The 15,167-nt window shown below is 37.7% G+C and overlaps 1 protein-coding gene across 1 annotated transcript; it reads left to right on the top strand.

Moving 5' to 3' along the window:
- The first annotated feature begins 3,057 nt into the window (after positions 1–3,057).
- LOC149084445 (astacin-like metalloprotease toxin 5) lies at positions 3,058–12,211 on the top strand. The gene is made up of 6 exons (XM_089234837.1): positions 3,058–3,211; positions 3,306–3,382; positions 3,486–3,561; positions 6,152–6,269; positions 11,644–11,819; positions 11,953–12,211. Exons 1-6 carry the CDS (start codon positions 3,130–3,132, stop codon positions 12,201–12,203), a joined length of 780 nt encoding a protein of 259 aa, XP_089090963.1. The 5' UTR covers positions 3,058–3,129; the 3' UTR covers positions 12,204–12,211.
- The last annotated feature ends 2,956 nt before the right edge of the window (positions 12,212–15,167 follow it).

The raw sequence follows: 15,167 nt of genomic DNA, 5'->3' as shown, positions 1-15,167 counted from the left end.
TCAGATGGTGATGCGACAAAATGTACTTTGGCAATTGAAAAGATAGTTTCAAAAAATTCCCTCACGTTTCATAAATATTGGATGTTAGGTGTATTTCGTTGAACCACCTTTGTTTCAATGCTTCACAGAGCTCATAATATCATAAATTAAATAAAAGGATTTAAATTTGTATATAATTAGTTAAATACAGTATTTCATAAGCTGTGTCAAGACATTAAAATATTGTAGGGTGCACCAAAAGTCACTAAATATTAGGAAAAAGTTTATTAAAAACCCATTGAAATTGTACTAATATGTAAATATTCCAATAATTTGATAATTTATTTGATATAACCTTTTTGGTTGGAAAACTATTTTTGTCTGTAAGAGTAATGGCACCATCTGCAGGGCTCCCACTCGTCCTACTTTTCCTACTTTTTGGTAAAATGTCCTACTTTCTCAGTTTTGTCCTACTTTTTTACCAAATCCTATCGACAAAATTTGTGTAATTGATTTTAATTGAGCAGGAAATTATTGATATATTGCCAAATATTACAAATGTTGGAGAATGCAATTAATGATTCTGCCAAAGCAGAAATTGTATCATTTTTAAGGTAATTTAGAGGGGGGGGGGTATGTGGGCCATTTGATTGATTAATTTTTCATTTGCTTAGTTTGAGGGTTCAACAAGTATAGTAGACATTAAAAACTTCTGTCTGGATGGAAAAGTAATGTTGTATTTATTACTTCGTGGTCTTAGACAGTAACTTCCATCATTCAAAATTATGGTGTAAATAGGTGAAACAACAGTTTGCATTTCAAAGCAGTTGGATACATAGGCCTATTCCAGGTTTGGTGATTCTGATGCTACCCAATAGCATTCAGTTGTCTTCTGTAATTTTAAGGCATGACCAGGCATAAACAATATTTACAATGCTCAGCAAAGAGCTAGAAATGGAAGTGCTTCATTTGTCAAAAATGATTACACTGGCATTGAACAGTAAAATGTGAACAAAACAGAAAAATTTTAAAAATGATGAGCAACGCAGTAAAACTATCTGGTTCACCTTGCCTTATATACGTCGGATCTTGTAATTTACACATTTTTTGCATTGTGCTTTCGAAAGTGGTCTCAAAGGTGCATCATTCTTAAGAAATGTATGTCTTCGAAATTTGCCGTGCCTTGTCGAAGAGAGTTGACAAGCTTGTCACTTTGGAAGACTCCAAAAAAGAATGTAACGTATATGAGGAGAGACAGCAAAGAATTATCTGTGGTTGCTAGTGCACTGTTTTGGCCAAAAATTGGTTTTGTAACAGAGTCATTTGTCATTTTGTTTTGGCTTGACTGAAATAGTGCTAGGGGGAAAAAAAAAATTCAAAAATTTTTTTTTAATTATTTAAAAGTGTTTTTTTTGCAAAAAAAAATTTTTTTAGGGATTTTTTTCCACTATGCTATGATTGTGTTGTCTAAGGGGGTTATCCTCCCCCCATCCTACTTTTTAGTCCTGCGTTTTCCTACTTTTTCTCATTTTTTGAGTGGGAGCCCTGCATCTGTTATAAATTCGGTTAAATGAGATGCTGCCAAAGCACAGCGTGCGTGCCTTCTCATTTCGAAGCTATAAGGTCTGGTATGGAGGCGGGGATACATAGGGTTCTATGTATCCCCCCCCCCTTTTTTTTTTAGATTCCCCTCCATCCATACACCGTCCACAAGTGGCATCTATCTTTCGCAAAAGAAAAATCAATTCTACATTGTTGCTGACATAAAAAGGAAATTTTTCTGCTTTCACAGAGGAAGAAGCCTCTCTCTGACTACTGTATTTGGGCAGTTAAATAGTTACACTAATTTCATTTGTATGTCTATAGCTTGGAAAAGCGGCCCCCTAGCGACGGAATTTCGAAACTTTACTTAGCTAAACAAAATACGAATTTAAGTGCACATACTCGTGAAACAATTAATTACATTTTTATGAATTTCGAAAGTAAAACTCGTCAAACTCTGTTATAACGACATCTAACATCCAGCGAAATTTTGTCGTTGTAACCAAGGTGTCATTACAATCAAGGTTGACGTTTTCAAGATCTTTCAAATTTCAAAAAAATATTTTTAGATGCAATCAATTGTGTATGACGTTGTTTTATTATGATTGGAGTGACCATATTTGTTCAGAAAAAATACTCGAAATTGGTATCACAGATACAGGGCATCACCAATTCTAGCTAAAAATGTTACCGCCTGTGGGTCAAATCGTCAATTATTCCTTATGAATCACTCTTGGCGAGAAATGCAGTGATTTAAAACGTATTTCAGCACGTAAAAAAAAAAAAGCAAAAAGATTTTTCTGCCTCCCCGTTCTTACCTGGCTAGAAATACCTGCTACACATTCACTGCCGAAAATTTGACCAGATCTCATTTTCATGAGGACGTGTTCGGGTGAGCCCATGCGTTAAGTCGGCAATAAAAACACGGCAAATATGAGATTCATATTAATATATATACATAGTCATAATGACCATGATATAATCTATAAATTATACAAATTGCCACCTTTATCCCCCGAATTCAGTAAGGGTTATGAATTAAAGTAAGCTTTGTTGGGAAAAAAAGATACATTTTGAAATAAGAAAAGTCAAGAAGGTCAGAAGTACGAAATGTTCGGTGTACGTGTTATTATCACCCTAATTAAGATAAATAATACGAAGTAACGAAAAAAATGTATCGTTATAATCGAGGTCGTCCCGTTTTCATTGACTAAGGGAGGTTCATTTATTCTCTGTGGGATCGTTCTCAATGACTTCATAACCTCTAATTATTGACGTTATAACCGAGTTCAACTTTATAGGGACTGTTCATCCTGAACTATTCGCAAAATTTCGATTGGATGCAAAAGAAACTGCCAGGAATAGAAATCATCATATTCTCCTTCGAACAAAAAGAAATATTTACAATATTTTTACGTATCGACACGAATAAATTTTTGTTATTGCGCAGGCCTACAAAACAAAACACGGATGAGATAAACTGCTGTTCCAGAAACACGCCACCTGACGTACCAAAGATAACGTTTTCAATCTCGTTCTTCATTAGGAAATACTGCAGAAAGCAATATTTTGCCTGTGCACATTTTCCTTCCAAGACAGACATTTACTATGAAGTGGCTGGGAATGGATATCCGCATCGCTTTGCTATTGGTCAGCTTGACCCTTGTTTCCGGAAAGCCTACAGCAGATGGTAAGCCTCCAAAAGCAACTCAGTCTTAGACTGTATAGCAATTAATCGTGATGACGATTTCATGGCATTTACATGATATTTTGAATCTTGGCAGAAAATGTGAGTGATGGGGATCCAATGGAAAATCTGGGCCTTTTCGAAGGTGATATCCTCGAAGACTTTGATGCCCAGGTAAGGAATAGCCCCCCCCCCCCCAATTTTTACGTTACAGAAATTTTAGAAATTACGAAGAGAAATCTCACATACTCTAATATTCAATATCTATTTTATAAAGGATAGAAATGCGGTGGTCGAAGACTACAGGAAGTGGCCGAAAGGTCGTATCCCATATGTCATCGATGACACTTTGAGTAAGTACATTGAATAAAATGGTTTCCTTTCGTTTACGCTTTAAGTACCTCTAGGAGGGTCGGTACCCTAAGAAATGGCTCAGAGGTGCGCAACTCTCCCCCAGAGACACGTAGAAAACGTACGTATCCCTAAAAATGCGATGAGGTTTGCCCTCTCCTAGAAATGCGTATGAGGCTTGCGTCCTCCAAGTAATGCGCGCGTGTAGTCTTTCATACTCCAAGAAGTGCATATGAAGCCAGCGTACTATAAGAAATGCTGATGAGGATTGGCTGTCCATTGAAACGCATATAATACTCATTCATCTTTAGACATGCATTATTTAATGCGTACTTACCTCCAGACATAAGTATGAAGCTTCCGTCCTCCAAGAAATGCGTATGAGGTGTGGGTAGGCCTACTCCAAGAAATGTACATGAGGCGAGCTGTACTCCCAGAAATGCTTCCGTATCCCTAGAAATGCATACGCATAGTACTCATTCACCCTTTAGACATGCATGAACATATTGCATACTTACTCCCCACACACGCTTGTGAGACTTGCATACTCCTAGCAATGCGTAAGATAATTGCTTACTGCTGAAGATGCGTCGGAGTTTAACATACTCTAGAAATGCATGAATTCCCATCAATTAAATATGGTACGATAACTTGCGTAGACCAGAAATGAGAAGAGCGTTTTCTTCGGAATGCATAGGGAGGCTTGCGCATCTCCATAATCGCGTCGAATGCTTGATCACTCTTTGAAATGCATGAGATTCTCTTGCTTATCTCCTAAAGATGCGTCTCGAGCTCACGTACCACTTGAAATACATAGGGTATTTGCATATATCTAGACGTGGTAGGTGATTTCTCGGTGAATTTTTTCATCCATATACACTCATTGCCATAAAAATTTGCGCACCAAGAAATAATTGTGGGATCGAAACGAAAGTTATCCTGAAGGTACATGTCGGGCAGATATGCAAATGATTAGAAATGCAGCGTGATTGCGTATTGCGTAATGCCACTAGAGGGCGTTGAACTTCGTTCTCCTTGGAGTATAAAACAGGTAAGCAGAGCTTGCTGGAGTGTATTTAATCGTTTGCAAAGGAAATGCTGAGGTAGACATGCCGTTACGCCGCCGTCGAAGACCATATGAGCAGTTGTCAGAGTTCGATAGGGGAAGAATCATCGGGATGATGGAAGCTGGGTGGTCAGCTCGGCCGTTCTGATTTTACTGTGAAGAGGTGTTGGGACCAGTGGACAGAAGAGACGCCATTTACACGGCGACCAGGTTCAGGACGCCCTCGACAGACCAGTCGTCGAGAAGACCGTCACATCATCCGAAACGCACGCGTAGAGCCAACTGCCTCATTGGCCGCTATCCAGACACAGGCAGCAGCTTCACTACGGGCCCCTGTGTCTTCCCGAAACATCGCAAGGCGCCTGGCTGAAGGACATCTGGTATCGCGGCGCCCATTACGTGTGCTGCCAATGACACCCACCCACCAACGCCTCCGTTTGGAGTGGTGTCGAGCGCGACGGGATTGGACTGCAACGGAATGGAACCAGGTCGTCTTCAGCGACGAATCGAGATTCAACTTGAGCAGTGATGACAATCGTGTTTGTGTGTGTGTGCCCCGTGGTGAACGCTTCAATCCTGCTTCGCTCTACAGCGACACACCGCTCCCACAGCTGGTGTGATGGTATGGGGTGCCATTGCATACGATACACGGTCACCCCTAATATTGATCCATGGCACAATGACAGCCCAGCGGTACGTCCATAACATCCTTCAGCCACATGTGTTGCCACTCATGGCAGGGCTCCCAGGAGCCATTTTTCAACAAGACAATGCTAGGCCACACACAGCAAGGATGTCACAAGACTGCCTCCGCCACATTACCACCCTTCCCTGGCCTGCTCTATCCCCAGATTTGTCACCAATCGAGCATATCTGGGATCATTTGGGACGGCAAGTTGGACACCCTACGAGGTTGGTCGAACTAGAGGCGCATTTACAGCAACTGTGGAACGAGATGTCTCAGGACATCATACGGAACTTGTATGTCTCAATGCCCGCTCGTATCGCATCGTGCATTCGCGCTAGAGGGGGGTCCAACAGAGTACTAAAACTTCTGTTCATCTGTACTTTTTTCTGCAATAAATGATCCTTTTTCTTGGATTTTCTAATCACTTACTTATATCAACGTAGTACTTACATGTGTAAAATTTCGTTTCATTTTGACGACTTCTTCTGGGTGCGCAAATTTTTATGGCAATGAGTGTATTACGGGATAAATGTTTTCAGTACAACAGCGAGAATCGCAAATTTTTCTTAATGCACTTTCTGACTGGGGGAGAGAGTGGACTTGCAAAAATCAAAATTTTGAATTCTTGCCAATTATTATTTTAGATTCTCAGATGGATTAATTTTTGCCGATCATTTTTATAGTTCATTTTAATTTTAGACGTAAACGTTTTATTCCTTTCAGACAGTCCTCGCGAAACACCCTGTATATTTCCCGGACTTCGAGCTTTCTATTTGAATGTATGTGAGTTCTGAATTCATTCATATACATGTACATATATTTCTTCTCTCCTTGCTAGAACAAGTCATTCCGAACATACGGACTGCCATGGACCACATAGAATTGAAAACCTGTATAAAGTTTGTACCAAAGACAGATGGCGACAACGTGCACCTGAATATTTTCAAGGGAAAAGGGTATAGTACTTACGAAAATACTAATATCATACGTAAATGTAATCGCGCCTGGGAAAAATGATGCCATATTGAACTTGGAATATAGCGTTAATGTAACAATTTGTGATTAATGGGGTCACTGGCAAGGACAAATTTATGGGGTTTTTTTTCAACGCCCAGGACTACACAAATTTTGCCGCCCTTCTCTTCCATTCTAGTCGTGACGTTCTGAAAAACGCATTCTGCAAATTTGACTCCCTGACTTAGGGCTTTGACTATAGCTATTCTTTTGGTCATTCCCGTGTTTGCACACTTTCTTGGTCACTTTTTCGTCACTCATATTGACTTAGTCCTTCCTAAATCATTCCCATATTCACACACTTCTCTGGTTCATTTACCTGCTTGTAAACTATTTCGTCACTTATCAGGGCCGTCTTAAAAGCATCATGGGCCCCCGGGCCAAGTGATTTTTTTAGGCCCTACCGGGTAAATTCTAGAAAATTTCAACCAAATCTCATTTTTGTGAGGGCCGTGCCCGGATGGGCCCATGCGTTAAGACGGCACTGTCACTCACATACTCGCACTTGCTCTAAATCAACGGTTTTCAGCAGGTTCTCCGTGTGCACTCGCCAGGAGCTCCACGGCGGCTCGAAGGAAATTTTAAAAAAAAGAAGTAAATTTGAAAAAAATAATTATGAATATTTTTAAAAAATAAAAATAAATCAGTAACTTTAATGAATTAATAAAAATGGGCCTACGGGCTCCCCCATAGAAACTATATACCAGGAAGGGCTCCGCTAGTAAAAAAGATTGAGAAAAGAGTGCTCTAGAACAGTGTTTCTTAACCTTTTTTGCCCGTGGGCCCCCCTTGAACCATATTTTTTTCTCGTGGCTCCCCTGTCATCATTTGGCGTCCCATAAGGGAAAGATTCCTTCATGCAGCAGTGGCCTCGGGAGAGCCCCCCCGCATCCCCCTGTCTTACCCAAAGTTTTCAACTCTCATCTAGAAGCAAGACACTGTATACGTATTGAAATGATTTTTTCAGTGAATTTGTACTGAATGAAAATTTCGCAAAAAAAATTGGCCTCCAGACCACTATCCTGAAATTTAATGATCTCCCCGCTAGTCCGAGTTCTATCCGGACCGTCTCAACATCATGGGGCCTCCACCTTAGGCAAAGTGATGCTATGGTAGTCCCATACTTTAGCTGGAAATAAACAGCCTACATATTTCCTACCTATTTTCAAAATTAATATTGTACTATACAAAATATCATAAGGTGGGGTCAGTTATGGGCATGAGGCCCCTGGACATGACCCCTCATAAGAGTGGGACTGACAGAGCTGATTTTTAAATTTATATATTCATGTATTATTATAAAATTATTATTATTCATAAGTTTATACTTTAATACCTGAATACTCTGCAAAATTTATAAACATTTTTCATTAATTTACAGTTTTTAATACATTTTCATAAAAGTGTGAATTTTTAACTATTTTTGGGGCGCTTGGGAACTTTCTAAAGCAGATTAGAGTCTACTCTAAATGCTGTGTTGTTTCTTTCCACCTTTAGTGACATCTAGCCGATATAAATAACACCACTATCGTAGATATTTTTAAATTGTTCTCATAAATACATTTGTTTCCGATTATGATTATTTTCAATACTTTTGAGTAAACTTCTTTTATGCAGAGTAATGATGCATCACCAAACTACTATTTGTATGTAGCTGCCAGTTTGATATAAATATCAATATTTACTTTAAATAAAACAATTCATATAATAATAACGTGTAAAATTAATATGGTCCTTGTTTGATAAAATTCTGTGTTTAAGATGTTCCGGTGGGTGCTCCGGATCAGGAAGGAGCTGAGTTAACTGTTTTTTTACTAAAGTTACGGGAAATAGGCCGTCAGAACAGAGCCAATTTTCCTTTCTAATTGCGACCTATGAAACACTAATCACTAGAGCCCGGATTATGTGCATACAACATAATACTTGTTTAATAATATATACATAACACTTTCATTTGCATATTTTGGCGTTTTTTAGCATTAATGCATAAAATTAAAGCATTTTCAGTATAAGAGTATATTTTTGAAGGTTTATTTAAGCTATAAATAAGTCAATTTTTTTATAACTTTTCAAGTGAATATTGTTCATAATATTTTCATAACATCGGTTTTTTTCCCCCCCGCAGGTGAAATTTAGTGAATTAATACATATTTATAAAATATTTTACGAATATTAACCGTTTTATTCTAAGGCTATTTCTAGAGATATCTCAAAGTGTTGAATGTTTTTAGAAATAGTGTCGAAATTATTTTGTTACTGGTATTTTCGTTATTGAGCAACTAAAACAAACTAGAAATTAAAAAATGCCTGAATAAAAAATATGTAAAAGTTATTTGCATATGCGGTATGTATATATATATATATATATATATATGAGGGAGGGAATATTTTTCTGGTAAATGAAATGTATATGCACGAAGAAATAGAAAAGATGCATTTTAAAAACACGTCTGTTAATTTTTTGCATGGTAGTTTTTTTAATGCATATTTTTTCTCATTTTTTTGAACATATTTCGGAATTTTTGATTTTTAGTGTATATTCTAGGGTGTTTAATGCATATTTTGGGGATTTTCTGTACATATATTGGCATTTTAAATACTTAAGTGCACATTTTGGTATTTTAAGTATAGTATTTGTATTTTAAGTGCATATTTTTGTATTTTTAATTGCATATTTTTGCATTTTTAATTGCATATTTTTGCATTTTTAAATGCATATTTTTAGAGCATATTTTGCCACTTTATTAGTGCATATAATCCGGGCTCTACTAATCACCCAAACAGCTTCGAGACGGATCGATTATTTGCGAGAATTACTGATGTTCTTGTATTTATGGTCCAAATTTTCCTAAACAATATATGGTCATTCTAATCATAACACTTCATGCATAGTATTTAATCACATATGGTATACGTATAACCATATTTTTCATCATAAAAGGCCTTGATAACGTTAACCTCGGTTAATACGATAAAATTTCGTGGAATCTTTAATATTGTTATAACCGAATTGGACTGCAACTGAAACAATGAAAATGGAAGTTGGTGGCGAAAACTACACATACATATAACTTTCAATTTTGTTTTTCAGAATCATATGAGTAGAGGCACAGATAATATGCAAATGCATAACTGCATATGCAATCGCATATTTTAGCACTTTTTATAGTTACTACTACATACGTATAAATGCATAAAATCACCGAAATTTTAAAATAAGTGCATATTTTTAACGTTTTTCAGCATTTTTTCTAATTATAGCGTTACATTGATGTCTTCAAGATCATTTTTATTCTTCAAATTCAATCAAATTTCTTTAATTTTTTTCAAGGAAATATTTCACCATCGGGTATTGCTCATTTTAGGGCACATTTTTAGCCATTTTAAAATGCATATTTTTGCACTTCTTTTGCCAATGGTTTGTAACCAATGCAAATAAATAATAATATTATTATTATATTTTTTGCACTTCTCTAAATGCGTGTTTTCTTCATTTTTTAAGCATATTTTTCAGTTTCGCTGCTTATTATTTTTCTCTTAGGGCATACTTCAGTGCTTATAATATGCTTTTCCCTTTTTTTTCGCATATTTTTTCTTTTTTTTGTAAATATTTTTCACTTTTAGATCATATTTCTGCGTTTTTACTGTTTTTTTTTTCATTTTTTGCGCATATTTTCCCTCTTTAGGGAAAGTTCAACATTTTTAAATGCATATTTTTCATTTCACGTACATTTTTCAATATTTCCATGGGGGGATATTGAAGAATTTTAATGCAGGTTTTTTTTGGAGCCGAAACGCGTCGACCATTCGACCAATTGAATTTATTTGTCTTAAAAACGTGGCAATTTTTGTATGTATAAATTAAAACCAGGCAAAGTTTCTCATTTTTGTGATAATGTATATATGTACAAAAGTCTCATATGGGGGGAGGGGGGGGGCTGGATAAGACTTGGGGCCCAAGAAGAAAATATGGGCCGAGCGGCCACGGGCTGCAAAATGTTGAGAAACGCTGGCCCAAAGAGTGAGGGCCCAGATCAGTGGGTGACAAAAATAGTGACCTAGAACGGGTACAAGTGCCTCGGAGCGTTGCAAGCATGTGAATGACCAAAAGAGTAACCAAGATAGTAAAGGGCCGAGTTAAATACTAAAAACATTATCATTTTTAACGGTGATTATGCATAGCAACTAAGTGTCGTTGGTAAATATTGTAAATATTTAAAATTTTTCGCTTTTATCTGTGATTATGCATAATACCCTAGTGTAATTGGTGAACCCGAGTGCCGCAGTGTTAAGATGCTTGTCTTCCACTGTAAAGATTACCATCAACGTCCACGGGTTCGAATCCGGGCAAAGAACATCAGGAACAAGTTCTTTACCTACCGAGCCTGAGGCGACCACCGATAGATGGGGCCTTCGTTTCCCACCCAAAATTGGAAATTGCCGTATGACGATATATGACCGGAGTTAATGTGCGGTAAAGTAGTGTAGTTGATGAATTTGATAAATGCGTATAAAAAATTCTAAATGAGTGTAGTATGTGTGATGGATATAGTCGGACCCCGATGTAAAGTTAACAAATTTTACGATGACACCCCGATATTATGGTACAATTCATGTATGAGCTATCATGTGTATAGTATATCATATACTGTGATTTATCATGTTTACCACCGACACGACGATTGGGTAGCACGCATAATCACCGCCGGTAAAAGTGATTCAGGGAAATTTATCAAATTAACCAACGACGCTTGGGTATTATGCATAATCGCCGATAAAAGTGATAAATTTAGCCAAAATACTCGGCGATTATGCATAATAACCGAATTTATAAAATTTACTGTAACAATTACATGGAATTGCTACCATACTCTTTTCACGCACACGTTTCCTCGTAATATTAAATTGTCTCCTCTTAACCCTTAAATGCTGAATTTTTTCTCTTTTCGCGCTGATCATTTTTTTCTTAATTAATTAATTAATTAATTAATTATAGATATAAACCCAGATATAAAAATTCGGGAAAATCGAAATAGGTTATAACGATATCGAAGATTCCACGAAATTTTGTCGTTACAACCAAGGTTGGCATTTTTTGTCGAAAAAATATAATCAGAGGCGACCAAATACTGTGCATGAAGTTTTTAATTCATTGTGATTCTGATGACCATATTTGATCAAGGAAAATACTGGAAATTGGGATAATTACTATGTGACATCGCTGATTCTCACCAAACTTATTGCCAATTTTCGGTGAAATCACAAAATATTGCTTATAAAAGGACTGCAATTGACAATAATTTTGCATATTTTCAGTTGTTATTCTCGAGTCGGTAAAACACTAGGAACTCAACCTCTGTCACTCGGCCCCGGATGTCACAGCCACGGTGCCATCGTCCACGAACTCGGCCACGCAGTCGGTTTCTACCACGAGCATTCGCGATCCGACAGAGATGATTACATCGAAATTCATTGGGATAACATCAGAAAAGGTGAAACTTTCCAGTACTAAAATAACCAACCTAACTGATTTAGTAGGAGCTGGTACAGCATTTTTTTTTTTTTTTTTGCGAAAAACGAGTACTAAACTGAGTCAAAAATGATCTCAAACTTGTACATTTTCAGGTTTCGAAGACCAGTTCGCGAAGCTCAAGAAGAAACAGAACAAGCTCTACGACAGTTTCGACTACGACTCCATCATGCTTTACGGTGATTTGATATTCAGTAAGGATCGTTCGGCTGGTCTGAAAACCATGACGCCCAAAAAGCCGGGAGTGACCTTGAAAGAGCCCTATGGGAAGCCAGGACTCAGCAAGAGTGACGTTTTCCGTATCAACCAGATGTATAATTGTCCCGAGAAAAATATATTGTTTTAAACATAGTGTGTCATTTTTCCTGTAGGATTTAATTGAATTTTCATTCCTTCGAAAAATAGTTGGTATACAGTACTATCGACCGCCCAATAATTACACACACGATTCCTTGTGGAAAACTAATATGGAAAAGTGCTTTCAGTTTTTTGATTTGACCAATAAATTATGGTCAATTGAAAAACTGCATAGAAAATTGATGACGTCACTTTCGAATCCTGCCAAATTCACCGAACGTGTACCAAACGTATAACTTGGCGTTTTTAAGCTAATAGTAATACTATAACCCTGGCAGTAATCAAAAAAGCTAAAAAGCTATTCAAACAAGTATTTTTTTCCATTGCCCTCTGCCTCACAAAATACGACTTAACAGTAAAGGAAAGAAAATTATCGCATTTTCGCAAAAGTGTTAATTTTGGGAAATTTTTTTTCTCAATATAGAATCCCGCTTGGCTATTTATATACCAGGTATATTACTTTATATACCTGGTGAAAATTTTTCCAATATAATGGGGGGAAGGTAACACGTAATAACAAGGTTAACATCACTCTACACGAAGAGGATAAAGCGCCAATCGTTTAACGGGGTCGTCTAAGTATTACGTCAACAAACTTTTAGCCATTTTTCAACTCAGCAAAAGTCGCCAAAGCTCTGATCCCCTTCACCTCTTATCACCAAAATGTCGTCCTGACGCATATATAGTGGGATCAGAGACATGCGGGGGGGGGGGGTTCTTGCCTCTCCCCAGACGATCAAAAATTTATTTTTCCAATGCAAAAAAAAAATTTTTTTAATTAAAATTTCGAAAGAAAATGCTTTTATATGTTATTACAATCAATTTCTGTTAATTTCAATGTTATTTGAAGGCTAAGAACTCAAGCGACCCATCCGTCTTGGAAGCTCCTACAGCAAGAGGGAATCTGTCACGATCCAAATTTTATTCGCAGGAGCTTCCAAGATGAGTTAAAAATTCACTTATAGTCCTGCTTTACTGTAACTGCACTTATTACGTCACTGGTTTCACGTTAATTTTGAAAAACAGTCACGATGCTGATCTTTTTGCTGATTTTGGAACCGTGACTGAAAAGGTTAAGAACATCTGCCCTATAGTAAAGGTCAATTCTCCGCGGACCACAGATTGTGAAGCACTGCTCTAGGTCATGATAAGCATTTTAGTGCATAACCGCACCTTTTTATGCCAATTGGTTCACAGAGCACCCTAAACTGAATCGAGGTTGACTTACGAGCTGAAGACGATAATTAAGGAAGAAATAGCATCAAATGGATAATTGTTAAAAGAGTATAATAATTATTAAGTTAATAATTATTATTTAAATGAGCATACGATGATTAGAAAGTTCTTGAGTTCATCTCGATTACATTAACCCACTAGGACTGAGGATTCTTAACCTTTTGCGTTCCACTGTCCCCTTATACGAGTAAGTAGAATAAATGTACTGAACCCCTTTTTTCCGAATAACATTCAGTTAATTGTTTTCTCATCCAAGCTCACGAACAACCCCGAGGGCATCCCAAAGACCCCTGCAAATGTGGTGGTGGTGGCGATATTCGACATTCGAATCAATGGCAGCTTATGGTTACCACACCATAAGCCGGGTTTTCCTAGGAATAGGGTTTTTGCGCCGCATGAAGCGAATTAGATCATTTTGCGCCAGCTGAAACGTGTTACATAATCACGCTACGCGTTTGTGTGCAGCATCAGATCAGGGCGGCTATATTATAGTATATGGCCTTGGCATCAGCTACTCTGTCGTCTGCGTGCTCCGGTTTGAAGGGAAGGGAAAGGAAACACACAAGAGTGAAGGGAACATCGGCAAAACGCGCGGTGCACGACGTATTTGACTCCTCCAGAAGCAGTCTGCCAATCACGTCCGACGTAAAGCACTGTCGTGAGGCGTATTGCGCTCTGTAGGAAAACAGTCATACTGCTTTTCTTATTGTTGAGTGGACGGGCTGGGCGAATCACGTTGCGGGCGGCACAGGATACCTGCTCCTATATAGGAAAACTCGGCTTCTCTCATTCCTAAAATTTTCATTCTCCTCCCTCTCAATATGACTCTAAGTCACGCTTTTGGTTGCTTACATGCTTTCTCACTCTCTAGGTCACTCACTGACATTTTAAAAATCTCTCCCATGATTGCACATTCTCTATGTCACTGTTTTCGTCACTTACTGACCTGGTTCCTTGTTCTGTATTGCCTCTTTCGGTCACTCTTACACTCACACACTCCCCTAATGATTATGAAATCCTTCCATGGAACCCTTGATGGTTACAATGCTGTCCAACAGAAACCCAAACTAATTTTGAATATTTCTCTAATAGAAGTGATATCCCGAAGCCCGTTCCGACATAATGTTGTGATCTTGGGTAAAATGATATGCTGGGGCTCGACTTCCTAATTCACATACTTTATTTTCAGAATTTCCAATAAAGAACAGCTTTACGAGTACCAATAGCTAGAAAATTCTTTTCTGTGAAAGCTTTCCGGGTTCTGGGATTTTTTAAGTTTCGTTAAAAATCAGAACGTAAATCAAACTTCACGGATTGATTCCGCAGAGGAAAATCTATGACGTTTGATTCCACGGAACCCCAAAAAATCTCTCACGGAACACCGGTTGGAAATCTATGCTCTAAATCACTCCTTTAGTCATCCCATGCTTGCACACTCTTTCCGTCTATCTGTTTACGTCACCCTTTTACATTACACTGATTTGTTTACCAGTTTTCCAGGTCACTCCCATGCTTTTTGCCCAACTCTTAAGGAAACTTTCTTTTCACTTTAGGTCATTCACACTCATTTAGGTGCTTGCACACTCTTTTGGTTGCTCTCTCTGACCTGATACCCCCTACATTCTGTAGGTAACTCTCTTGATCTCGTGGAGAAACAGTGGATTTGTTTTATACCACTAATTCAATTCTCCCAATCTTCAATAATTCTCCGCCGTTG

Source organism: Pholcus phalangioides, unplaced genomic scaffold (assembly GCF_987345545.1).
Source record: "Pholcus phalangioides strain wild (caught in Gottingen) unplaced genomic scaffold, Ppha-v1.0 ptg000008l_1, whole genome shotgun sequence".
Lineage (NCBI taxonomy): Eukaryota > Metazoa > Arthropoda > Arachnida > Araneae > Pholcidae > Pholcus > Pholcus phalangioides.
This window is presented reverse-complemented; position numbering and strand designations above follow the sequence as displayed.

What these genes read in the sequence shown, in the direction of transcription:
- LOC149084445 (XM_089234837.1), top strand. Translation starts at nt 3,130, where the DNA reads ATGAAGTGGCTGGGAATGGATATCCGCATCGCTTTGCTATTGGTCAGC. An exon ending in CGGAAAGCCTACAGCAGATG is followed by an intron (nt 3,212 to 3,305) that starts GTAAGCCTCCAA and finishes GAATCTTGGCAG; the next exon opens with AAAATGTGAGTGATGGGGAT. An exon ending in TTGGGATAACATCAGAAAAG is followed by an intron (nt 11,820 to 11,952) that starts GTGAAACTTTCC and finishes GTACATTTTCAG; the next exon opens with GTTTCGAAGACCAGTTCGCG.